General features: G+C 40.2%; 1 protein-coding gene across 9 annotated transcripts in view; it reads left to right on the top strand.

Moving 5' to 3' along the window:
* Window positions 1–26,179, top strand: part of ARID4B (AT-rich interaction domain 4B) — a 154,737-nt gene that overhangs the window by 62,750 nt on the left and 65,808 nt on the right. For all 9 annotated transcript variants that reach the window (XR_011381511.1, XM_051820724.2, XM_070055537.1 and 6 more), the window contains exons 3-7: window positions 453–563; window positions 4,446–4,511; window positions 6,110–6,200; window positions 11,423–11,502; window positions 22,181–22,272. Coding sequence is in view for 8 of the 9 variants with exons in the window: in XM_051820724.2 (XP_051676684.2) it covers window positions 453–563; window positions 4,446–4,511; window positions 6,110–6,200; window positions 11,423–11,502; window positions 22,181–22,272 (440 nt within the window). In the remaining variant the exon portion in view is untranslated. The remainder of the gene's footprint in view (window positions 1–452; window positions 564–4,445; window positions 4,512–6,109; window positions 6,201–11,422; window positions 11,503–22,180; window positions 22,273–26,179) is intronic.

Here is a 26,179-nt window from a genome sequence, read left to right as displayed (position 1 = left end):
TGCCAACACGGCAGGTAGCACTTTTACCTGCTATGCCACAGTGCCGGCCCCCAACCATAAGCTTTTAAGATCTGCCTTTTAGAAAATGGACCTTTCTCTTTAAGTGGTCATTCAGTAAATGTATACATATTTGAATGAATGAGTGAATTAATAGGTTAATGGAAGACTGTACTTGTGAGTGAGCTGATTCATAACATGGGCTATATGTATTTAATTAGAGAAAGATACCATTTTATTTTACATGATATACATTTCATACATTTAAGTAGACTTTATGGTAAACATTTTACTTATTTTCAGTTTATTTATAGATTGTTTTGTTAATAAATACCCTCTTGTATTAAGAATTTTTATTTTAGCTACAGCAGAATTATAGATCCACTATTCTGAGGTCTAATTGTAGCTATGAATTAGGGAGTTTAAATCTAATTTATGTTGCTTCATGTTTTTAGGCCCTTGATGAGCCTCCCTATTTGACAGTGGGCACTGATGTGAGTGCTAAATACCGAGGAGCCTTTTGTGAAGCCAAGATCAAGACAGCAAAACGACTTGTCAAAGTGAAGGTACAGTATTTGTATATTTTACAAATTATGTTTAGTGTTTGATATTTAAACTCATTTTACATGTCAAAATTATTTTCTTGGAGAATGAGTTTCTAGGTGTAATGATTGTGAAAATATACCTAAGCATGCTTTTTAAAGTACTCCAGTTAAATGTAATTAGATGATTATAGTTGGTATTTTGAGTGTCATTTTATGATATGCTTGATACTGTTTGTATTGTTAGTGTTTTATCATTGAAGAGAATCTTAGAAGTCATCTAGTTTAATTGCTTAATTTTAAGAAAAATAAAGTTCATAAAGAGCTAATGATTTCTCCATAGTTTTTATAGCAAATTTGTAGCAGAATTGGAACTACCATAGTTGATCACTTTTAATTCTTCCTTTCCCCATTTTAACCATAAAATCTGGATGTGACACCATTAATGGTGTCTTAGGTAACAAGGAAATAAGGTACATTTGGTTTTTAATTCTTTATCCTCTGGTCTTGAAAACTCTAAAGTACTTGAGTTTTGTTTCAGATAATAAAGTTTAAATGCTTATATTTTAATAAATTACATTGTTGAAAAATACAGGACAAGTGAAATATTTGAATACATATACAATGGCACTTCAGCAGCCTTACTGTGGCATGTCCTGTTCTGGCTTCACACACCAGTGTTCTCTGAGCACTCAGTTGTTTGTACTGTTGTCCTAGAGATGAAGATAAAGCAATTAATCAATTTTCTCACTTTTTCAGTGCTACTGTTAGCACATGTAACAGCTTTGTGTGAATTACACAAAATTCTTCCCTGCTGATGGAGAGCCTCCTTAGCAGAGCTTGGCATGCAGATAGCACTTTGTGCCATTGGGGAAAGGTATTCTCTTTGGGCAGTAGTGTCATTCAGGCCCACAAAGCACAGGCTGGATTTTAGCCTGGACTTGTGCACTTACCTAGTCAATCCTGTGTGTAATGAATGAACCAAGAAAATGGCATGTAGCAGTCATGCCATTCCTTGCTATAAATTAAAAGAACAAAACTGTTAATGCCTGGTTCTGCTACCTATATGGAGGGTACTTTACAAAGTTTGTGGAGCAAGGGAATTAAAATGTAAGTTTATTTTGGTATAAAAAATTTAGAAATCTACGCAATTTTTCCTAATGCACATTTTTCATGAATGTTTGGAGAGAGCGCTTGTATTGGACCTTATTGATAAAGAATATTTCAAACTTCTCTAAATATTTTTAATTCAAAGTTTTCCTTTTCCTACAGGACTATATTTCTTAACCAATTTATAGTTCAAAGCAAGTACATTTTTGACAAATTTATTGATACATTTCTTTACATGTTTTCATTTATTGAGCATTTACTTACTGCTTAGTATAATTCTATGGTGTACAGATTTAGTCTGCATCTACAAGTGGCTTACAGTTTAAGGGAAAGGCGCAGATCCCTAAATACTTGATTGAAATGAAGTGTAGTAATGTCTGTGTGAAATAAAGTTGCCTGGGCTACTATGTATGAGGCCTCTCCTCTCCTCTCCTCTCTCTTCCTTCCTCCCCTTCCTCCCCTTCCTTCCCTCCTTCCCTCCTTCCCTTCCTTCCTTCCTTCCTTCCTTCCTTCCTTCCTCCCCTTCCTCCCCTTCCTCCCCTTCCTTCCTTCCTTCCTTCCTTCTCTCCTCCCCTTCCTTCCTTCCTTCCTTCCTTCCTTCCTTCCTTCCTTCCTTCCTTCCTTCCCTCCTCTCCTCTCCTTCCTTCCTTCCTTCCTTCCTTCCTTCCTTCCTTCCTTCCTTCCTTCCTTCCTCCCCTTCCTTCCTCCCCTTCCTTCCTTCCTTCCTTCCTTCCTTCCTTCCTTCCTTCCTTCCCTCCCTCCTCTCCTCTCCTCTCCTCTCCTCTCCTCTCCTCTCCTCTCCTCTCCTCTCCTCTCCCTTCCTTCCTTCCTTCCTTCCTTCCTTCCTTCCTCCCCTTCCTTCCTTCCTCCCCTTCCTTCCTTCCTTCCTTCCTTCCTTCCTTCCTTCCCTCCTCTCCTCTCCTCTCCTTCCTTCCTTCCTTCCTTCCTTCCTTCCTTCCTTCCTTCCTTCCTTCCTTCCTCCTTCCTTCCTCCCCTTCCCTCCTTCCTTCCTCCCCTTCCCTCCTCCCCTTCCCTCCTCCCCTTCCCTCCTCCCCTTCCTTCCTTCCTTCCTCCCTCCCTTTCCCTCCCTCCCTTCCTTCCTCTTCAAGCAGAGTTAGTGAGAGAGAGAGACAGAGAGAAAGGTCTTCCTTCCATTGGTTTACTCCCCAAATGGCTGTTACGGCCAGCGTGCTATGCCAAACCAAAGCCAGGAGCCAGGTGCTTCCTCCTGGTCTCCCATGTGGGTGCAGGACCCAAGCACTTGGGCCATCCTCCACTGCACTCCTTTGCCACAGCAGAGAGCTGGCCTGGAAGAGGGGCAACCGGGACAGAATCCGGCGCCCCGACTGGGACTAGAACCTGGGTTGCCGGTGTCGCAGGCGGATGATTAGCCTAGTGAGCCACAGTGCCAGCGAGGCCACTCCTTTCATGGTTAGTTTTTGAGTGACCCTATTCCCTAAAACAGGTATCACATATACCATGATAATACCATATTAATGATTCGATTTCAGTAAAATTGTTACCTTAAATTGAGAAAATAACTTTTGGGTACTGAATTGTAGTTTTTTGCCAGCCAATTAAATATTCAAACTTGAACCCTTTATTTTAGTTTCATATTTTTGCATCTGACTTCCCATTCTATGACTTTTATGATATAGACAGAATAAATTTCTGGAGCTAGACTCCATATGTTTCAATCTCAGCTCCACCATGTAGTAGTTTTGTCATCTTTACTGTTCTTATTTCTTTTTCTTTTTTAAAGATTTATTTGAAAGAATTAATAGAGAAATTTTCCATATGCTGGTTCACTCCCCAATGGTCGCAATGGCCAGGCTGAGTTCGGGAGCCTGGAATTCTGAGTCTCCAACATGGATGAAAGAGGCCCAAGCACTTAGGCTGTCTTCCTCTGCCTTCCAGAGGCCTGTTAGCAGGGAGTTGAATCCAAAGCAGAGTAGCAGGGACAGGATGCGAGTATTGCAGGCAGTAGCTTTTCCTGCTGAGCCACAATATCAGCCTCTGTTTTCTTGTCAACAAAATCTTCCTGAAAGTGTTATTTTGAAGATTAAATTTTGATGGTTGCGATGAATACTTAACTCTTACTAAATGTTTGCTGCTACTTCTTGTTGTTAAGCCAGGCCTTCACAAAATAATATTGTAGTTAATAACCTAAGATCTCTATATCTTCTTTCCTCATATTTAAGGAAAAGAAATTGTACAACTAAACTAATAACTAAAATATATGTGGAACATTCCATTATTTAGATGTGATAATATGGGTTACTTTTATTTTGATTTTTTATTGTATTTTTAAAGATTTATTTATTTATTTGGAAGTCAAAGTTACACAGAGAGAAAAGGAGAGACAGAAAGACACAGAGAGGTCTTCCATCCACTGGTTAACTCCCCAGTTGGCCGCAAAGGCTGGAGCTGCACTAATCCCAAGCCAGGAGCCAAGAGCTTTTTCCAGGGTCTCCCATGCAGGTCCAGGGGCCCAAGGACTTGGGCCATCTTCCACTGCTTTCCCCAGCCATAGTAGAACAGCTGGACTAGAACCGGCGCCTATATGGGATGCCGACACTGCAGATGGCGTGGCTTTACCCGCTATGCCACAGTGCTGGCTGGTTACTTTTATTTTTAAAAAGTGAGCTGTACTCTGTTTAATTTTTCAGTTGATCAATTTAGAGATTGGGATTTTGTATAAACTAGGCAGCTGTTATATTACTGTTGCAAAAATAGTACATAAATAAACTTGTGTTACTTGAAATTTTTGGTAGCTAATTAAATTTTATTTTCTAGGTGACATTTAGACATGATTCTTCAACAGTGGAAGTTCAGGATGACCACATAAAGGGCCCACTAAAGGTAATTCATTTAGTCATCATGAATTTTAACATTTAGGAAACAATAATCATACTTGCTTATTTTATTTTTAATTCATTGGCTGTTTTGTTATTGAATTGATAGTTAATATGTAATTTTCCTAAATGAATAGAAAAACAGATTGAATATTGATAATAAAACCTAACTGTTCAAAAATAAAATGAACATCAAGAAAGCCATTGATTGCTTTTATTTATGGGTTTTTGTCCTGTGTTTCCATTACTAAAATGATAGATTGTCCAGAATTAATAGGTGATAAACTGGGGGTTAGTGATGTAAGTTCCATGATCTAAACTGTAAGGAAGTTAAAAAAAAAAATTCAGAGCTCTTTATTCTTTTGGAGTAACTACTGGCAAATAAAATCTTTTGACTTTTTAGACAATTCCAAGTGATGAGTATGTTGATACTGCTAACATCTAAGGAGTTTTATTTCTTTGTATTCATTTATTTCTCATTGGCCAATGAAATAAAAGCTATTTTACTTTATACTAGTTAAACTAAAGGGTCTGTGTAGGTAGCCACTGTGTGGTCTTTGGCACTTTTAAATGTCTAAAAATGAGCTGATCAAGCTAGTACAATTTTAAGAAGTGCTAAGGGATTTGAAGAAACATTTGTTGTAAAAAAAAATCTTTTACTGCTGAAGTTGTACTTTTGGAGAGTATACATATACACGTATCTGCCAGTTTTTGTTGTTGAATTTTAAAACTTTCATTTGGATCCCCTGGATACTGGTACTTTGTCTATATAATAGGTACTATAAGGATTATAAATGTAATTATCTGAAGTTATATTTTCTTCATCAAATAAAAAAATATTTTAAATGACTATCATTCATGGTACATTTTAACCCTTAAAGAAACCTCAAAGGTGTAGTGTAATAATAATAATAATTACTATTTTTATTTTAACTTTATGTAAGGGGGGAGACAGAGAGAGAGCAAGCAAGCTCCCTACCACTGATTCACTCACAAAAAGCCCACAATGGCTAGGACTGGGCCAGACCACAGTCACCAGTTGGGAGCCAGGAACTTAATCCATATCTCTATGTAGATGACAGGAACCCAGTTACTTGCCATCACTGCCACCCCTCAGGTCTGCGTTAGCAGGAAGCTAGAGCCAGAGTCAGATATCAAACCCGAATACTCCTAATATGTGACATAGGCATCTTAATTGCTAGGCTGAATACCTGCTCCTATAGCCATTTTTTAGTTGTCCCTATCTCCCCAGGTTTCTTGAAAGAGTGGAAATCTGGGACCAAGGATAAAGGATAGTCAGTTTCACAGGCAGTGGTTCTCAAGGTGTAGTCTAATGATCCCTGGTTGGTTCCCAAGACCCTTTCAAGATTGTATTGGCAGAACTGTTTTCATGATAATACGTAGGTATTTGCTTTTTTCCCTGTGTTGACATTTTCAATGATGATAGTAATAGAACATTGATGGATAAAACTGTTGGTACCTTGACACAAATCAAATCATAGTCACTTTATTTATCACCATCATGTACTCAGTTTAAAAAAAAAAAAAACAGGTTTTGTTTTGTTTCTCTCTTAAAATTTTTTCCAACTTTTTTTAATACTTTAGGTAGGAGCTGTTGTGGAAGTAAAGAACCTTGATGGTGCATATCAGGAAGCTGTTATCAATAAATTAACAGATGCAAGTTGGTACACTGTAGGTAAGAGAATGAATTTTCTCTTAAAATATATTTTTAAGTATAAAAATAAAACATCTTAGGGACCAGCGCCGTGGCTCACTTGGTTAATCCTCTGTGGCGCCGGCATCCCATATGGGCGCTGGGTTCTAGTCCTGGTTGCTCATCTTCCAATCCAGTTTTCTGCTGTGACCCAAGAGGGAAGTGGAGGATGGCCTGAGTACTTGGGTCTTGCACCTGTGTTGGAGACCAGGAAGAAGCACCTGGCTCCTGGCTTCGGATCGGTGCAGCGCGCTGGCTGTAGCGGCCATTTGAGAGGTAAACCAATGGAAGGAAGACCTTTCTCTCTGTCTCTCTCACTAACTCTGTCAAATAAAAAAAAAAAAAACTTAAAAGAAAACAAATAATACAAAATTTCTTTGATTAGCCACCTTCCCTAATGCCATAGACATTATTACTGTTATTTTTATCTTTCCAAATCTTTTTTTTTTGTAAGATTATATTTTTTATTTGAGAGGCAGAGCTATAGACAGTGAGAGGGAGAGACAGAGAGAAAGGTCTTCCATCCGAAGCCAGATGCCAGGAGCCTCCTCCCGCTCTCCCATGAAGGTGCGGGGGCCAAGGACTTGGGCCATCTTCCAATGCTGTCCCAGGCCACAGCAGAGAGCTGGATTGGAAGAGGAACAGCCAGGACTAGAACCGGTGCCCATATGGGATGCCCCCTTTCCAAATCTTAAAAACTTATTTTTAAAATGTATATAAGTGCATATATTTTGAAATTATTTAATGCATATTATATGCAAATGTATTTTTGTTTTCTCTTCAAAGTATATCTTAGAGAAAATTTTTCCCAATGTAACCATTTTCAACTGTACAGTTCAATAGTGTTAACTGTATTCACATTGTTGTATAGCACAAAAATTTCAACTTTATTATATTTCATAATAGTGATACACTGTCATTTGTTTTTTTCTTACTGATGATTTTGCCAGTTTTTTGGCTATAACAGCAGGTCCTGGTTCTGTATACATTGTCCTGATATATGCACTGAGAAGTCAACGTAGGCTGAAAGGAAATATTCATTTCTTTGTTTGTTTAAGATTTATTTTATTTACTTAAAAGACAGAGTTAGAGACAGAGAGACAGATCTTCCATCCGCTGGTTTATTCCCAAGATGGCCGCAATGGCTGGAGCTCCGCTGATCCAAAGGCAGGAGCCAGGAGCTTCTTCTGGGTCTCCCATGTGTGTGCAGGAGCCCAAGGACTTGGGCCATCTTCCACTGCTTTCCCAGGCCATAGCAGAGAGCTGAGTCCGAAAAGGAGCAGCTGGGACTAGAACCATGGCCCATATGGGGTGCTGACGCTTCAGACCAGGGCTTTAACTGGCTGTGCCACAGCGCCGGCTCTCAATTTTTTTTTTTTTTTAAAGATTTATTTATTTGAAAGAGTTACTGAGAGAGAGAAAGGCCTTCCATCCACTGGTTCACTCCCCAATGGCCACAATGGCTGGAGCTGGGCCTTCTGAAGCTAGGAGCCAGGAGCCTCCTCCTGATCTCCCATAAAGGTGCAGGGGCCCAAACACTTGGGCCATCTTCTGCTTTCCGAGTCCATAACAAAGAACTGTATTGGAAGTGGAGCAGCCAGGTCTCAAACTGGCACCCATTTGGGATGCTGGCACTGCAAGCGGTGGCTTTACCCACTGCACCACAGCACTGGGTCCAGGAAATACTCTTTTAGAACTTAATGAAAATCGCCTTCCTAAAAAACTATTAATTTATATTCTGTGAATGTGGGTGTACCGGTTTTCCATTTCTTGGTCATATTTGATATTATTAGTGCTTTTAAGTTTTTGGCAATTTGAACACAGAAATAACTCAGTTTTGAATTGATCTGTCCCTCCAATAGTAATAGTGAGATAAAACATCTTTTCATGTTTCTTTGTTTGTTTGTTTATTTATTGACAGGCAGAGTGGACAGTGAGAGAGAGAGACAGAGAGAAAGGTCTTCCTTTGCCGTTGGTTCACCCTCCAATGGCCACCGCAGCTGGCGTGCTGCGGCCGGCGCACTGCGCTGATCCGATGGCAGGAGCCAGGTACTTCTCCTGGTCTCCCATGGGGTGCAGGGCCCAAGTACTCGGGCCATCCTCCACTGCACTCCCTGGCCACAGCAGAGAGCTGGCCTGGAAGAGGGGCAACCGGGACAGAATCTGGTGCCCCGACCAGGACTAGAACCCAGTGTGCCGGCGCCGCTAGGTGGAGGATTAGCCTAGTGAGCTGCGGTGCCGGCCCTTTTCATGTTTATTGAAAGAAACATCACTTGATTTGTGTTTTTTCTGTTTTTGAATCGCCAGCTGTTCTCACTGGAGCATGATTTATCTCTTACTATTTTTTAGGATATGAGGTTTTTTTCCCCCACAAGAATCCTTTTATTTAAGGTATACAAACTTCATGCATTTCATAAATACAACTTCAGGAAAATAGAGATAGTAATTCTTCCGACTGTACCCACCCTCTCACTCCCACTCCCACCCTTCTTCCTTTCCCTTCTCCTATTCCCATTCTTATTTTTTTACTAAGATCTATTTTCAATTAACTTTATAAACAGAAGATTAAGTCTATACTGTGTAAAGAGTTGAACAAATAGTATGAAAAATAAAAACACTGTTCCTCAACAGTTTTTGATTTCTCTATGAGCCACTGTTCATTCAGGAGCATGTTGTTCAGTCTCCATGTGTTTGATATGTTCTAGAGATTCTTGAGTTGTTGATTTCCAGCTTCATTCCATTGTGATCACAGGTGATGCACTGTATGATTTTCATTTTTTTTTAATTTGCTGAGACTTGCTTTATGGCCTGGCCTACGATCCATTCTAGAGAAAGTTCAATGCACTGATAAGAAGAATGTGTATTCTGCAACTGTGGGATGAAAATTTCTGTAGAGATATCTGTTAGGTCCATTTCATCTGTAGTGTTGATGAACTCTGTTGTTTCCTTGCTGATTTTCTGTCTGAAACTAGGGTGTTGAAGTCCCCCATTACTATTGTCTGAGAGTCTGTGTGTCTCCCTTTAGATCCATTAACAGTTCTTTTTAATAACCAGTTGCCCTGTCACATCTTCCTGTTGAATTGATCCCTTAATCATTGCAAAGAAGGGTCCTTCTTTTATCTCTTTTAATAGTCTTTTTTTTCTGATTCAGCATTATTTCTTTCTTTCTTTTCTTTTCTTTTCTTTTCTTTTTCTTTTTTTTTGACAGGCAGAGTTAGTGAGAGAGAGAGAGAGAGAGAGAGAGAGAGAGAAAGGTCTTCCTTCCATTGGTTCACCCCACAAATGGCTGCTATGGCTGGCGCGCTGCACCGATCCGAAGCCAGGAGCCAGGTGCTTCCTCCTGGTCTCCTGTGCAGTGCAAGGACATGGGCTATCCTCCACTGCACTCCCAGACCACAGCAGACAGCTGGAGTGGAAGAGGAGCAACTGGGACAGAATCTGGCACCCCAACCGGGACTAGAGCCTGGTGTGCCCGTGCTGCAGGTGGAGGATTAGCCTAGTGAGCTGCGGCACTGGCCAACAGTCTTTTGTTTTAAAGTCTGTTTTGAGTGAGTGATAGTAGGATGGCTATACCAGCTCCTTTTTGGTTTCTGTTAGCATGGAATATCTTTTTCCATCCTTTTACTTTCAGTTTGCATGTATATTTGTTGGTGAAATGTGTTTCTTGCAGGCAGCAAATGGATGGGTTTTGTTTTTATGTTTTCCATTTAACCAGTCTGTATGCTTTAATTGGAGAGTTGAGGACATTGACATTCAAGGTGACTATTGATAAGTAACGACTTTGGCCCTGTCATTTTTATGGGAGATTTTTGGCTCCACCTTCTTTCATAGTGATGGCCATGCTTCTGTGTTTCTGTGTGTAACACATCCTTAAGCATCTTTTGTAAGGCTGGATGAATGGTGACAAATTCTTTCAATTTCTGTTTGTTATGGAAGGTCTTTATTTCACCTTCTTTCATAAATGAGTAATCTAGTTTTCTATACACTTTTTGAATACACTACATTTATTCTGTATCTGTTAACAGTAATTTTACTAGCACATTTTTATTTAAAATTTTTATTAAAGTTTTTTTGAGGTATAGTAAATGGACAAATAAAAGTATATAATTTTTTTAAAAAGATTTATCTGTGCCTGGAGCAACTCTTTTTTTTTTTTTTTTTTTTTTTTTTTTATAAATTAAAGTTAGAGAGAAGGAGAGACAGAAAGGTTTTCCATCTGCTGGTTCACTCCCCAAGTGGCTGCAATAGCCAGTGCTGAGCCAGACCGAAGTCAGAAGCCAGGAACTCCGTCTTGGTGTCCCACGTGGGTACAGGGTCTGAAGTATTTGGGTGATCTGCTGTTGCTTTCCCAGATGCATTAACAGGGAGTAGGATCACATGTAGAGCAGCTGGGACATGAACTGGTGCCCATATTGTATTCTGGTGTCATAGGCGGTGGTTTTAACTGCTGTCGCACAATGCCAACCCCAAAAGTATATTGATTTGAGGTGTACAGTGTTGTGATTTGGTATACATATATTATGAAATGATTGTTAAATCCAAGTTAGTTAATATTTCCGTCAACTTTTAGGAGACATTTCAGTACTTTTAATTGGTAGTTTTTACCTACAGGTGAATTTGTCCATACCCACAACCCTGAAATTTTAGCATTGTCTGAAGACATTTTTTATTGTTCCACCTGGGAAGAATGTAATACTGGAACCTGGGTAGAAGCTAGGATGCTATTAAACATCCTATCATGCACAGGCCAAAGTGCTAAGATTGAGAAACACTGCTTTAAATAATGAAATGCAATCATATTTTAGAGACATTCTGATACATATATTTGTAATCTTTCTGTCTCATAGGTAAATCTGTCAGTATTTTATCAGTAGAAAAAGTTACCTTGCTTTTCGTATCTTGAGAAAGGTTAATTAGCATTTAAATGGTTTCCTCTTGAAATGCCAACTTTTTTTATTTGCTATTTCTTATTTTAGAGACGATGTTTTCATTTCAGGTACATTTCTTTTCCACTACAAAATAGAAAAAATAATGTAATAACTCTGTAGTTGAACTCATTCATTAAAAACATGAAACGTGAACAGAATTCCAAATATAATCTTAAACAGTAGGTCTATTTGTCCTTGGAAAATTAAATTATAATTTATGTAACCTTGTTAGTCTGAAAAATCTTCAGTAGCTTTCATTTTTACCTCCTCTTGCAGTTTTTGATGATGGAGATGAGAAGACACTGAGGCGATCTTCACTGTGCCTAAAAGGAGAGAGGCATTTTGCTGAAAGTGAAGTAAGTAATCAGTTAGCAAATGAACATGTCAATATTTTGTATTGAAGCAAGTGAATTTCTGCTTTCTCAGCACAATCAACTTACTTGTTAATCAGGAACATTCATTAATACATGATATCATTATGATATAATCTATGAAACCAGTTTTAGACCTTACTTTTCAGTACCAGATTTTGTCTTTTATTTTAACATTTTTCCACAAAGAAAATTAAATGTGCCTGCTTAATGGTTTTTAAACAGCTTTTATAAATTGTTTAATTTATAAATAAGTGTTGAAAAATGTGATTTGTAATCCACTTGTACCCTCTCTGTAGATGTATAGATATTACATAGCATTCTCAACTAATGAACATTGTTACAACCTCTTCTCAAAGAATCCCTTCTTAATTTTGTCTCTTCCATTCTTCTTTTTCCTTTTAGTTTATTCAGTTTTCTTCATGATAGTTATCATACCTTTATCTATCTATCTATCTGTCTGTCTATCCATCATCCATCCATCCATCCATCCATCTATTCATCCATTCATCCATTCATCTGGGTGATTGTCTGCCTTACTCACTAGAATCTGTCACGTGGCAAGGACTTTGTGTTTCCTCTTCACCGCTTTGTTCCTAGTTCCTGCCTGGCAAAGAGTAGGAACTGAATAAATTTTATTTGGATGAATAAATGAAGAACTTATATTTTCCAGGGAGTTGGCTAAGTGCTTTACTTACATCATCACATTTGTGACATTATGAGATAGTTCTGGTTTTTTTCCTCAACTTACAATTAAGAAACTGTTGGCCAGAGCTAGTTCTCAAATCAGCACTTTCTAGCACCAAAGCCATGATCTTAAATTGGAAGATGTTAGTAAGAGTGGAACAAGGTGAGCATTCACACTACTAGCTAAGGTGCCACTTGGGATAACCACATCCCTTTTCAGAGTTCCTAGGTTCAAGTCCCTGTTCTTTTTCAGTTCCAACCTCCTACAGATGTGCACCTTGGGAGACAGCAGTGATTGATGGCTTATATAGTTAGATCCCTGTCACCCATGTGGCAGACTTGATTTGAGTTTCTGACACCTGACTTTGGTATGGCTCAGCTCCAGCTGTTTCTGATATTTGGGAAATGAGCCAGTGGATGGGAAATCCATCTGTTGGTGTTGATTTCTTATCCCTGTTTTTAAAAACAAAACAAGGGGGCCAGCATTGTGGCATAGTGAGTTAAGCTCTTTGCCGGCAATACCGGCATTCTATATGGGTGCTGGTTTGAGTCCTGGCTGCTCCACTTCTGATCTAGCTCTCTGCTATGGCCTGGGAAAGCAGTAAAGGTGGTCCAAGTCCTTGGGCCCCTGCACCTGCGTGGGAAGACCTGGAGGAAGCTCCTGGCTTAGGATTGGTGCAGCTCTGGCCTTTGCTGCCAGGTCGGGAGTGAACCAGTGGATGGAAGACCCCTTTCTCTCTCTGCCTTCTCTTCTCTCTCAGTATAACTCTGATTTTCAAATAAAAATAAATAACTCTTAAAAAACAAAGTCACAAAGTTTTAAAACTCAGTAGGTTACAATTCAGAATTGTAAAAAATAGACATTGTTATCAATGATATAATATTCTCTAGTCCAGACTATTAAATATTAATGTATACTATGGCTGAAATAGGATTTCTGTTTTTCTAGTCACTATTTAGAGATATATATATAATATATAGATATATATTTACATATATATTTAGAGATAATATTAGGGATATTTTAATATTATTCTTTGGGGCTTTTTGTTTGAATATTTTTGCTCCTTTAATTACTAAATTCCTATTTAATTTCAGAATTTGGGATAGATTCTTTGTATTATGATTCCAATTTCATTTTCTGCTTCCTGTACTTCTGCCTTATTAAATTACTTCTATTTCCATAGTTTGGTTCAGATGTTCTTGTGATTCCTGCTAAGCCCTGAGCCACTTGTTGGGATGTTTCTTAAGATCCCTAGAAATGCTTCATTCTCCATATAATGACTTTTGTGAGCTGTCTACCAGAATCTGATCTCTTTATCCTTTGATCCTGTTGTACTTCTTACTTATTCTTCTTTTGTGATCTTTTCATTATTTTTCTTATTTTCTCTATAGTATAGGATTTTAAGCTGTTTTGAAGAATAAATGTATTTTTCTTATATTGATAAACTGTTCTTTTTCCCATCAGTGTTTTCTGAATAAAAACCTTCAATAAATATATGTTGAATTATTATAGAGGTTTAAATTTAGGAACAATGATGAAATAGCAATTCTGAGTTTATGTAATTGTTGTAGGTAATTTAATTTTCCTTATGTAGCACATCTACATAATGATAGTGAATACGTGACTTGATTTTTCACATAAGTGAATGCAGGCTTCATATTTGTTTGACCCAGAGAAATATCTAATATATTAATTTTTATTTTAACTTGGGAATACTAAGTTGGAATGGTTCAAAACATAGTTGTGGCATAATGGCAAAAGAAATGTGAACAAATAACCTTGTGTCCTTTGTACCTTCAAGGAGGCTCATTGTGACCTTGTGTGTCTACATAGTTATTTACTTTGTGGCTTGCTGGGAGGAAATTTGGATATTGGTGTATGATTCTTTACTGCCCTTTCTGTATTCCAGGCGCTATGCACTGGAACACACGGGGACACAAGGATAAACCATGTAGACATGAATATATTATCTTCACTCATTGGAGGAGAAAAAGCACTAATTGCAAGGTGTCCGGCGCATAACAAATCTTCCCAGGCAGATGAATCAATTAATTCACAAGCTTTTATTGGGATTCCACTCCCGGGCGAGGTTTCCTGGTCCCAACAGAGAGGGGGCCGGGCCAGGGAAGTCAGAGGTTGGGAGGGCTCCTTTTATAGATTCAGGGCATGGGGGTTAAAGGTTGAGGCAGGACTTATCCTCATTGGTTGACCTTTAGGCACCTGCAGGGACCTTGACAAGGACTTTTCTTCCCCGGAAGTGTGGGTAGGGACTCTCCATTCCCAGAAGTATATATAGGCCTTCCCTCCTTGCAGATCCCAAAGCTACCATCCCGACCTTTTGATGATAGGAAAGGGGGCGATGATGAGTCAGTCTCTCTGGCTACTTCCTGCTGACTGGGGACGTCGTCTACAGGGGCCCACTGGAGGTATCTTGGGGCTCCTCAGGGACAGGCATGTATGGATGGAGAAGCATCTGGTTGACTGCCTGGTTGCTGAAAGCCTTGGTTATTCCATTATCACCTGCAGTAAACACTTAAACAGACACTGTAGTATACAAGTCAGGGTGAGAATAGCAACCAATGATCCTAAGAGTGGCATTAACCAGGTAATGAAAGGATTTCATAGAGAGGAAATGAGGGGGGTCTCTGGACCCTTGTGAGGATTGTTTGATGGATGTGGTTTAAATCTTATCCCAGCCAAGACTGGGAGAAAGGCCACTCAACGTTTTCAGGTAGAGGGGTTTGTCTGTAGAGAAATTCTGAATAATTATACAACACTAAGTGGAGGAGAGGACCATCAATACGCACAGGTTGGGAGCAGAGCCATTGATGTTAGAGTAGAGGTTATTATTACAAAAGAATGAGACCCAAGTGGGCTAGACAGGGTCTAGAACAAAGGACAGAGTCATTATTAGAGGACCCAAGAAAGATACTATCTAAGCCACAACTAAGTTTGCTGATTGAGAGGCAAACAGAACCTGACAGAAGGGGTGTGATGATAATCTGGTGGGCTTTAGGCCTTGTAAGTTAAGAGGCCCAGACCTATCTACCTCTTCACACAGGGTACATCCTAAGGGAGGTGTGAATCTCCTTGGGGAAGGCACCCTGTTGACTTCCATTACCTAGCTGGCCTGGGAGGAGAGCTGGCCAGGTAAAGGCAGGTGGCATCTCTAACAGGAAATTTACAGCTCTGCCTGCAATGTTGCTGACCCTACTTGGCCGTCCCCTCAGCTGCGGTGGTCACTTTGGAAGCTGGGCTGAGTGAAGGGCTTTTCAGCTTAGAACCAATAAGATCCGTGGCTCTGACCTGAAGTCCTTCAACTCCAGGGCAGGTCCACTTCCAGAGAGCTAACTCTTGGCTGGCAGAGCTGCCAGGGCTCTTCATAAGCTGACTTCTACTGAAGCCCAGGCTTACCACATTGAAAGCCATTGCAGTGGACTGACCTGTTGGGTCTCCCTGATGGCACATCACTGTACAGACCAGCCTTTGATAGGCTGCCACCTATCGTCACATTTCTGATGCCTACCTTTCTTTTCCTCCTAATTTTTGTTAAAGCAGACCAGAGGATGCAAGGCAAGGGGGTGCTTAAGTCCCATCTCTAATTTTTGTCTGTAGTCACAGGCATGTTGTGATAGTGGTTTAGTTGAGGCAGATAATGCCCATGAGGAAAGCTATGTTCTTACTTTAAAACTTTCTCTCCCTTTGGTCTGAAAGGGAGGTTTTCCCTATTTACTTCACTGATGGCAAAGTAAATCTAGTTGTGAAATTATAATTTAAACTTTCATTTTGGCTATACTATTATTACAGAAAATGTTAGCCATCCCTTTTATAAGATCCAAAAATCAAATTGTGCGTCTTGGGAGAGTCCTACAGAATAGAATTAGTTTCCTACCTTGAAGAGAATAGAGAAATGACAGAACAAGTTGGATTTAGAATAGAGAAATGGGGGTACCAGTCCCAGATCACTTACTGACAATAGCAATATCAAATGAAAACTTAGAAAGCAGTTTCAACCATTAGATAACAACTTAAGAAAACATTTACCAGAAGGTCCAATGCCTTCTATAAATTTTAAGAATCATGTATTTGGAAATATCTCTTAAATATCTAACATGGTGTGGCTTGTTTAACCAGTAAACTTAAGCACAAACATATAAAGTGTTTTTAGTTTCTACCACAAAGTTTAAAACATATGATACAGAGATACAGGTCACACAAATTAAAATGTAACTTTGATTAATTTTAGCAGCTTAAATTTATGGGCAATCTTATATATAAGCCAATTAAAATAAAACTCTTAATAAATTTTCCCATGTAGAAATACAATATGTGTACACATATAACATAACATAATAGACCAATATAGCAGTTTTAATTGCTTTTTTAAAAAAATATAACTCCTTTTTGTAAATTACCAATTGATTCAAATTACTTTTTGTTCTTAGTAACCTCAGTTAACCATACTTTCTCTCAGTTGGTACCTTTAATACATTAGTGGCTTCATCTGTTTACAGAGCCATCCAAAAGTACTCAATACAATAGATGTGGCTGGAAAAAGTTCATTGGAACCTATAGGAGAACAGCTAAACACAGAACCAATGATTTAGTTTTATGAGCAGCAAATCTGATACACAAAACTGTGGATGACAAAAGACTTAAAGTTGCCACCTTTAAAATTATAAACTCATTAACCAACAAGAGGTACTTGCTTACTTCACACAGTATTTTTGAAAGCACCTGTAGGATTTTACAAAGCATTTAACTCTTTTAGGCCTCTGGGACTTTCTCATTAAGATAACCATCATGTCTATCCATTCCCGGAAGTATAGGCCTTCCCTCCTTGCAAAGCTACCACTAATCATAAATCAAAAATATTTTAAAATTTTATTTTGCTCTGTTAAGCCATTGTCAAGAATATTTATAATAGAGGAATTTAATCTACCATCTATATACCTTTTACTTTATCTGATATTTTTGAAGAACTGGTTTTAATTTTTTTGAGTAACTACTCATAGTATTATTTGATGTAATGACTTTGGACTTTGAGAGGAAAACCATGTTGTACTGGCAGCATTTTGGGTCCCCAGTACCATTAATAAGGTACATGCTTAAACAAAGACTTGGAAGTCCTAGATTTTTGTGATAAGAGATCACAGTAGCATTTAATCAGTGAAAATTCCAACACCAAAATCACTAATTCTAGCCATAACCAGCTTGGTAGGTTTGTTACCCACTACTTCACATCTGTAGAGTAGTGTCAGAATTTCTATTGAAAAGTGGATTGTCATCTGGTATTCTCTGTGCATTTACTCCATGCAACTGAAAACTAAAGAAAGGTAACAGGCCTATAGAGATTTTCCTCTCAGATCTGTGAAATTTTCTTTGTCCCTTTAATGTAGCTGCCAGTCTTCTCTGGTTATTGCCCCTTAGGTATAAAACACAACAAATTATACCCCACTGCAAGTCTTTTCTCTATCCCGAAGTAAAGATGTTCTTGCTTCTCTGGACATGGGTTGAGCCAGTGATAGAGATACTGCTTCTTATAGTTTTAACTCTTCATACATACTAGGGAAAGGCTTTGATCTCTTATTTCAAAATTACTTTTAAGTGGGTCCTGAACAACTCAGAAATTTTCTTTCCTGTAACAAATGAAATGACTAACACATACTTAAAATAGAAATCACAAAACATCATAGGAGCTCTGCTTTCAACAGAGCAATCTTAATTTTTTTTGTAGGAAGAGGGAATTTTAATCCATATGTTAGCTTGGCAGCAGGTGAATTCAGATCCAGTATATTTTTTGCTGTTTCCCTCGAATTTTGAAATTCTTACTCATGGGGTGCATAATTTGGAGTTAATGACAAGTTGCTTTTTTCTAAAAAAGAGTTTCTGTTAGGCATGTATCCTGTTTATGACAACTTTCATCTCTGGATTTTTTTTTTTTGAGGTGTTTTTTGTTTGTTTGTTTGGTTTTTTTTTTTTTTTTTTTTTTTTGACAGGCAGAGTGGACAGTGAGAGAGAGAGAGAGAAAGGTCTTCCTTTACCATTGGTTCACCCTCCAATGGCCGCCGCGGCTGGCGCGCTGCGGCCGGCACACCCCGCTGATCCGAAGCCAGGAACCAGGTGCTTCTCCTGGTCTCCCATGGGGTGCAGGGCCCAAGCACTTGGGCCATCCTCCACTGCACTCCCTGGCCACAGCAGAGAGCTGGCCTGGAAGAGGGGCAACCGGGACAGAATTCGGCGCCCCGACCGCGACTAGAACCCGGTGTGTGAGGATTAGCCTAGTGAGCCTTGGCGCCAGCCTTTTTTTTTTTTTGAGATTTAAAAAGCACAATTTATCAGTGTCAAGGACCTTCTGGCACTGGGTTTTTTAAATACAATTTTGAAGAAAAAAAATTGACAATCATATTTATATTCAGTTACTCACAGGGATTTAAAAAAAAATCCAAAGACCTGATTTGCAATCTTTTATCCTATCTGGCTTACTCAAGATAAAACAAAAAACCATCCAAAAGGGTGGGATAGGTAACTTATTTTCACAATAAACTGTGAGCTCCCTTGCTATTCTCATGGAAAATTTGGAGATTCCTAAGGAGGGCAGACATTCTGTTCTTGCTAAAGATAACCTTTTGGGGGTAAGCAAGTATTCTACATCTCAATTTCCACTGGGACCACACTGACTGCCTATTAACCCATCTGACTCCTCACATTTCTCCCTCAAGAAGAAGGACCCTAATATCTTTTAGGGAGACTGGGTGGTGATCTGATGATTGCTCTGGCTGTTTCATGCTGGAAAGGGGTATCACTGGGAAGGGCAGTCAAGACTGGGTTCCAGCAAGAGGTGGCTTCTCAGCAGGAGGTAGCTTCTCAGTGCCAGCTTACAGAAACTGCTTCTGTGGCAGGTTTCATGTGCATGGCCACCTAGAATTTCACTGTAATAAGTCTGGAGAAAACGAATCTAATAAGCAATTTAAACTCTAAAACTAAGGACAGAGTCATTAGTAGAGGACCTAAAAAAGGTGCTGTCTACACCACGAGCAAGTTTTCCCATTGAGAGGCAAATAGAAACTGACAGAAGGGGCCTGAGAACAATCAAGTGGGCAAAGGCCTGGCCAGATATGAGGTCCAGGACTATCTTTTCACATGTGGTACTGGAAGAGACATCATAAGGGAGGTGTGAACCTCCTTAGGGATGGTACCCTGCTGACTTCCATTACCTAGCTGGCTTGGGAGGAGAGCTGGCTTGAACTGAAGGCAGTTGGCATCTCTAATAGGAAATTTAGTTCCTGCCTGCAATGTAGCGGACTCTACTTGGCCATCCCCTTGACAGCAGTGGTGACTTTGGAAACTAGGCTGAGTGAAGAGCTTTTCAGCTTAGAGCCAGCAAGGCCTGTGGCTCTGACCTGGAGTCCTTCGACTCCAGGGCAGTTCCGTTTCCAGTGACCCAACTCTTGACTGAAGAGCTGCCAGGGCTCTCCACAAGCTGAATTCTGTCCAGATATTTTCTAAATACCTGCTTTAAGATTTCATGTGTATGGGGTTAGGGACTTTGTCCTATAAAAATTAAAATATTTGCCTACTTTTTGAAGGACTCAATTTTTATTTAGTCCTTTATGGTTAGTACCTTTGTCCTATATCAGATTCTTTATTGTTGGAGTCATATATCTTAAATACATTATTATATTCTAATGAATTGTGCAAAAATATTGTTAATATGCTTCCCTTTTCCACAAATATAGTTAATCATTGTTTTGAACAAGCTTTTCTGGGTTCAAAAAGTAAAAGTTAAGGTGTGACCACATAGTCGAGCAGTTAATATACCAGTCAGGATGTATGCATCCCATATCCAAGTACCTGGCTATTCATTCTGGCTTCCTGCTAATGCAGACACTAGGAAGCAGTGGTGATGGCTCAAGTAGTGGGGTTCTTGCTATTCATCTGGGAGACCTGGATTGAGTTCTTGGCTCCTGACTTTGGCCTAGGCCTGTTGTGGCTGTTAGAACCATTTGGGAAGGAAATGAGCAGATAGGAGCTGTCTGTCTTTCTGTTTCTGTCTCTCTGTCTCTCAAACAAACATTTTTTTGAAAATACTGGTTAAGGGACTGGCACTGTGGCATAGTAGGCTAAGCCTCTGCCTGCAGCACTGGCATCCTATATGGGTGCCAGTTCATGTCCTGGTTGCCCCTCTTCCGGTCCAGCTCTCTGCTTGTAGCCTGGGAAAGCAGTGGAGGATGGCCCAAATGTTTGGGTCCCTGCACCCATGTGGGAGACCCAAACTTTGATTGGGGCCAGCTCACTCCATTGCTGCCACCTGGGGAGTAGACCAGCAGATGGAGGACCTTTCTCTGTCGTTCCCTCTCTGTCTATAACTCTGCCTCTCAAGTAAATAATTTTTTAAAGGAAAAGCTAAAACATTTCTTTCAAATTATTAGCATTAGTTTTGTTTTAGATGCCTGATTATTTGAAAGGCAAAGTTACAGGGAGGCAGAGGCAGAAGCAGAGAGAGACAGATATTCTCATCCTCTGGTTCACTCCCCAAATGGCCACAATGGCCAGAGCTGGGCCGATCAGGAGCCAGGAGCCAGGAGCTTCTTCCAGGTCTCCCACGTGGTTGCAGGGGACTAAGCACTTGGGCTATCTTCTGGTGCTTTGCCAAGACATAGCAGAGAGCTGGATCGAAAGTAGAGCAGCCAGGTTTCAAACTGGCCCCCATATTGCAGATGGTAGCTTTATGCATTGTGCTACAATGCCATTGCCTAGATTTTCTTTTAAAGATATTTAAATGTTTGTAAATGTCTGTAAAGTGGGGCTAGTGCTGTGGCCCAGCAGGTAACGTTTGCCGCCTGCAGTGCCAGCATCCCATATGGGCGTCAGTTCAAGACCCGGCTGCTCTTCATCCAATCTAACTCTCTGCTATGGCCTGGGAAAGCAGTGGAAGATGGCCCAAATTCTTGGGTCCCTGCACCTGTGTGGGAGTCCCAGAAAGAAGCTCCTGGCTTCTGGCTTTGGATCAGCACAACTTCAGCCGTTTTGGCCATTTGGGGAGTGAACCAACAGATAGAAGACCTTTCTCTCTACCTTTCAAATAAATAAGTCTTTTTTTTTTTTTTAAACCTAAATGTAAAGTGAAAATATAGCCAGTTTGAGGACTTTTATTATTAAGTTTTTGTTGCTTATCTTGATAATGTTATCTTGTTAGTTATTAAGAATTTTATTGGCCAGCGCCGCAGCTCAATGGGCTAATCCTCCGCCTGTGGCACCGGCACACCAAGTTCTAGTCCCGGTCGGGGCGCCGGATTCTGTCCCAGTTGCTCCTCTTCCAGTCCAGCTTTCTGCTGTGGCTCGGGAGTGCAGTGGAGGATGGCCCAGGTCCTTGGCCCTGCACCCGCATGGTGCAAGAGAAACACCTGGCTTCTGGCTTTGGATCAGCGCGGTGCGCCGGCTGCAGCGTGCCGGCTGCAGCGGCCATTGTGGGGTGAACCAATGGAAAAGGAAGACCTTTCTCTCTGTCTGTCTCTCTCACTGTCTACTCCGCCTGTCAAAAAAAAAAAAAAAAGGAGTTTTATTTTGGAGATTATGATTCCCTGTGTACAAAAAGAAATCTGAGTTGTGGTTGACCTGGGATTTCTAGGTCCTTTTAAAAAGGTATGTTATCTCTCACATGAGATTTGTTTTATTTTGTGTTTTAATCATTCTCAGATTGTTTCAACCTTCAAGTAGGCAATGAATCATCTATAGGGAGCTATCAACATATTTTAATTTTTTTAGTAATAGGTGCAGTAATCTTTGTTTTTTGAAACTTAGAATTTTCTATTTTTAGTCAAGGTTTATTTTAGCCTTCCTTTGGGGAAATTTTTAATCTCAAAATATGGTGTTTTAAGATATGAACATATTCTTAAACTGCTTTGATTTAAAAAGAAGAAAATACTTGCAAGGTAATACATTTTGATGGGTTTATGTTCTTACCCACAGACATTAGACCAGCTTCCACTCACCAACCCTGAGCATTTTGGCACTCCAGTCATAGGAAAGAAAACAAATAGAGGAAGAAGATCTAATCATATGTAAGTCCATTTTCCCGTTAGTTGAACCTGATTTTATTTCTCCTTCTAGTATTGTTTTAATAGTTATTTTTAAATTGTAATTGATGGGACCGGTGCTGTTGCGAAGTGGGTAAAGCTGCCGCCTGCAGTGCCAGGATCCCATATGGGTACCGGTTTGAGTCCTGGTTGCTCCACTGCTGATCTGGTTCTTTGCTATGACCTGGGAAAGCAGCAGAAGATGGCCCAAGTGGGAGACCTGAAGAGGCTCCTGGCTCCTGGCTCCTGGCTCCTGGCTCCTGGCTTTGGATTGGCACAGCTCCAGCTGTTGCAGCCAACTGGGGAGTGAACCAACAGATGGAAGACTTCTCTCTTTCTGGCTCTCCTTCTCTCTCAGTGTAACTCTGACTTTCAAGTAAATAAATAAATCTTTTAATATGTATATATAAAAATTGTAATTGACAAAATGCTAACCGGATCTAATAGTAATTTCAGCTTCGTCAGCATGGTTGATTACGGTTCTCCATGCTCAGCCAACCTTAACAGCTTTGTCTGTCTACCTCTAAGTTTCTCTCTCTGTATGTGTCTTGATCCTGTAGTCAGATTGGAACTAGTCACTAATCCCTGAATACAACACTTGTTTTTTGATATCACGCTTTTTATTCATGTTGTTTTTCCTCCTCTTCTGCCTCCCCTGCTACTGTCTCGCTCATTCTTTAATTCTCAGCAAAGATGCTTTTACTTTTATGTGAGCCGTTTTATGTCTCCTTTCTCTTTCCTTGAAACCAAACATGTTTTTCTCTCCTTTGAACCTCTCTTGTATTTATCTAACGTCAAGGATAAGACTTTATTATTATTGTAGTGTTTGTTTTAGCTTCTTAATAATTTTCTTCTCTGATAGAAGGAATTTTTCTCTGTTATTGTTTGACACATATTTTATATATTGAAAAAAATTATTTTCAATGAAATGTTCTCAGACTCCAAAAGGCTGTAAATGACAAGAGGTCACAGGATGAAATCTTAGGTAACCAGTGATAAAGAACCTTTAAATATTTCCAGAAAGAAAAACAATTTATTGCAAAGGACTGAGAGGCAGAAAGGCATCAGACTTCTTAATAGTAACACTGGATAGTCATTGTTAGTAACTGCTGATAGTCAGTAGAATGTGGAATAGAAGAATGGAAGTCTGTATTAAAAAAGAGGACTTACTTTCCTGTTATTACGGAACATTAGGGAGAAGTTTAAGACAGAATTATAATAAACAGTGGAAAGAAAATAGCAAAGAAATTTAGTAATTCCCCCTTGCAAATTTTACAAGCATAGGAAAGGTAAGCAGTGTTAGTAGAATGGAAGGTGAGACAGTTTCTAATTGTAAAAGGTAAGTCCTCAAAAAAGTTGGAAGTAATGGACCTGGATATTGTGGCCCATTGGTGAAGCAGGTGAAGTTGTGGTGTGAGATGTCCACATCTCCTTAGGACACTTTGTTACTGTAGTCTTGGCTACCTCATGCGTCTGATCCACCTTCCCTGCCAGTGCACCTGGGAGGCAGCTGATGGTGATCCAGGTTCTTGGGTTGCTGTCATCTGCGTGTGCTACTGGATGGAGTTTCTGGCTCCTGCTTTGGCCTGGCCTAGCCCTGGCTGTCATGAGCATTTGGAGAATGAAGCAATGGATGGAAGATCTTTGTCTCTCTCTCTGTCCTTTGGCTTTCAAATAAATAAACTTCAGCCCTGCCCCCCTCTAAAACTGGGAGTCAGTAAAATGATGTCCAAAATAAATCAAGAATTGGCAGAGTGAGAGAGATCCATTAGCTGGTTCATTCCCCAAATGACCACAATGAAGGTATCACACACAGGAGCTTCTTCCATGTCTCCCACATGGTTGGCAGGGGCCCAAGCACCTGGGCCATCTTCTGCTGCTTTTGCAGGCATGTTAGTAGGGAGCTGGATCAGAAGTGGAACACCCAGGACACTAACGGGTGCCCTTATGGGATGCTGGCGTTGTAGGCGGCGTTGTAACCCACTGCATTGCAATGCCAGATCCTGAACTTTTTGTATTAGGAATTTTTCATATGCATGAGCCCAAATGATGTTAGAGTAAGTGTTAAAAATAAATACTAAGGGCCCGGTTGGGGCGTCAGATTCTGTCCTGGTTGCTCTTCTTCCAGGCCAGCTCTCTGCTGTGGCCTGGGAAGGCAGTGGAGGATGGCCCAAGTGCTTGGGCACTGCACCCGCATGGGAGACCGGGAGGAAGCACCTGGCTCCTGGCTTTGGATCAGCGCAGCGCACCAGCCATAGCGGCCATTTGGGGAGTGAACCAATGGAAGAAAGACTTTTTTCTCTGTCTCTCTTGCTGTCTAACTCTGCCTGTCAAAAAGTAAAAATAAAAAATAAATAAATAGATAAACAGTAAGCGGCCAGATCTGTGGTTGGTGCTGAGAGTTAAAGCTACCGCCTGCAGTGCTGGCATCCCATATGGACACTGGTTCAAGTCTGGCTGCTCCATTTCCAGTCCAGCTCTCTTCTATGGCCTGGGAAAGCAGTGGAAGGTGGCCCAAGTGTTTGGGCCCCTATATACATGCATGGGAGACCTGGAAGAAGCTCCTTCCTGGCTCTCGGGTTCAGATTGGCGCAGCTCTGGCTGTTGCGGCCAGCTGGGGAGTGAGCCAGTGGATGGATGATCTCTCGCTCTCTCGCTCTCTAGCTCTGCCTCTCTTTGTAATTCTGTCTTTCAAATAAATAAAATAAATCTTAAAAAAAAATAAATAAGTACATAATGAGTTGAATGAAACTTTTAGTGTAAGTAAATGCTTTCATTCAATATATAGAATCATGTATAAACATAATTGTGTCTGAGAGTTGGAGGTAGAAATTAGGTACACACTATCATTTAATTTCTGCTTCACAGCAAAAATGAAGATAGGCTTTGGGGCCGGCGCCGTGGCTAACTTGGTTAATCCTCCGCGCTGGCATCCCATATGGGCACAGGGTTCTAGTCCTGCTTGTTCCTCTTCCAGTCCAACTCTCTGCTGTGGCCCGGGAGGGCAGTGGAGGATTGCCCAAGTGCATGGGAGACCAGGAGGAAGCACCTGGCTCCTGGCTTCAGATCAGCGCAGCACTGGCCGTAGCGGCCATTTGGGGAGTGAACCAATGGAAGGAAGACCTTTCTCTCTGTCTCTCTCTCTCTGACTCTACCTGTCAAAAATAAATAAATAAAGCAAGCTAATCTTTAAAAAAAAAAAAAAAGATAGACATTGTTTTTATTCCTATTAAAATTGGAGAAACTGGCTTAGAAACAATAACTAATCCAAGGGATTTAGAAAGGAAGGATCAGGCCTTGTGCCATAGGCCCCTTCCATTTTAACTGATGGAATCTCTTTTTGTTTATATATAGGGTAATTTATTTGTATCCCAAATTAATCTGGAGTTAGGAAATACTCATTTGAGGGAGGACATTTATATGACTAGTCATTTCATTGAAAAAATATTTATTATTTTCTTACTGTATTTGTGATTTGGGTCATCTGTTTTCTTTTCCCTTTACTCTTTGAATATTACTCCCTTTATTCTTCTAGAAAATGTTTTCTTTAGTTATTAGGTAAATAATTTCCCTAAATTCTAACTTTGCATGTTGATGGTTTGATCATTCTTAGGATACTTAGGTTGTAACTGTTATGTTTCTATGTATGATTTTTTTTTTTTTTTTTTGACAGGCAGAGTTAGACAGTGAGAGAGAAAGAGAAAGAGAGAAAGGTCTTCCTTCCATTGGTTCACCCCACAAATGGCCACCATGGCCAGCGCTGCACCGATCCGAAGCCAGGAACCAGGTGCTTCCTCTTGGTCTCCCATGTGGGTGCAGGGCCCAAGCACTTGGGCCATCCTCCACTGCCTGCCCAGGCCACAGCATAGAGCTGGCCTGGAAGAAGAGCAAC

The sequence above is a fragment of the Oryctolagus cuniculus genome, chromosome 13, assembly GCF_964237555.1.
Source record: "Oryctolagus cuniculus chromosome 13, mOryCun1.1, whole genome shotgun sequence".
Classification (NCBI taxonomy): domain Eukaryota; kingdom Metazoa; phylum Chordata; class Mammalia; order Lagomorpha; family Leporidae; genus Oryctolagus; species Oryctolagus cuniculus.
Note: the sequence above shows the minus strand (reverse complement) of the source record. Positions and strands in the feature narration are given on the sequence as shown.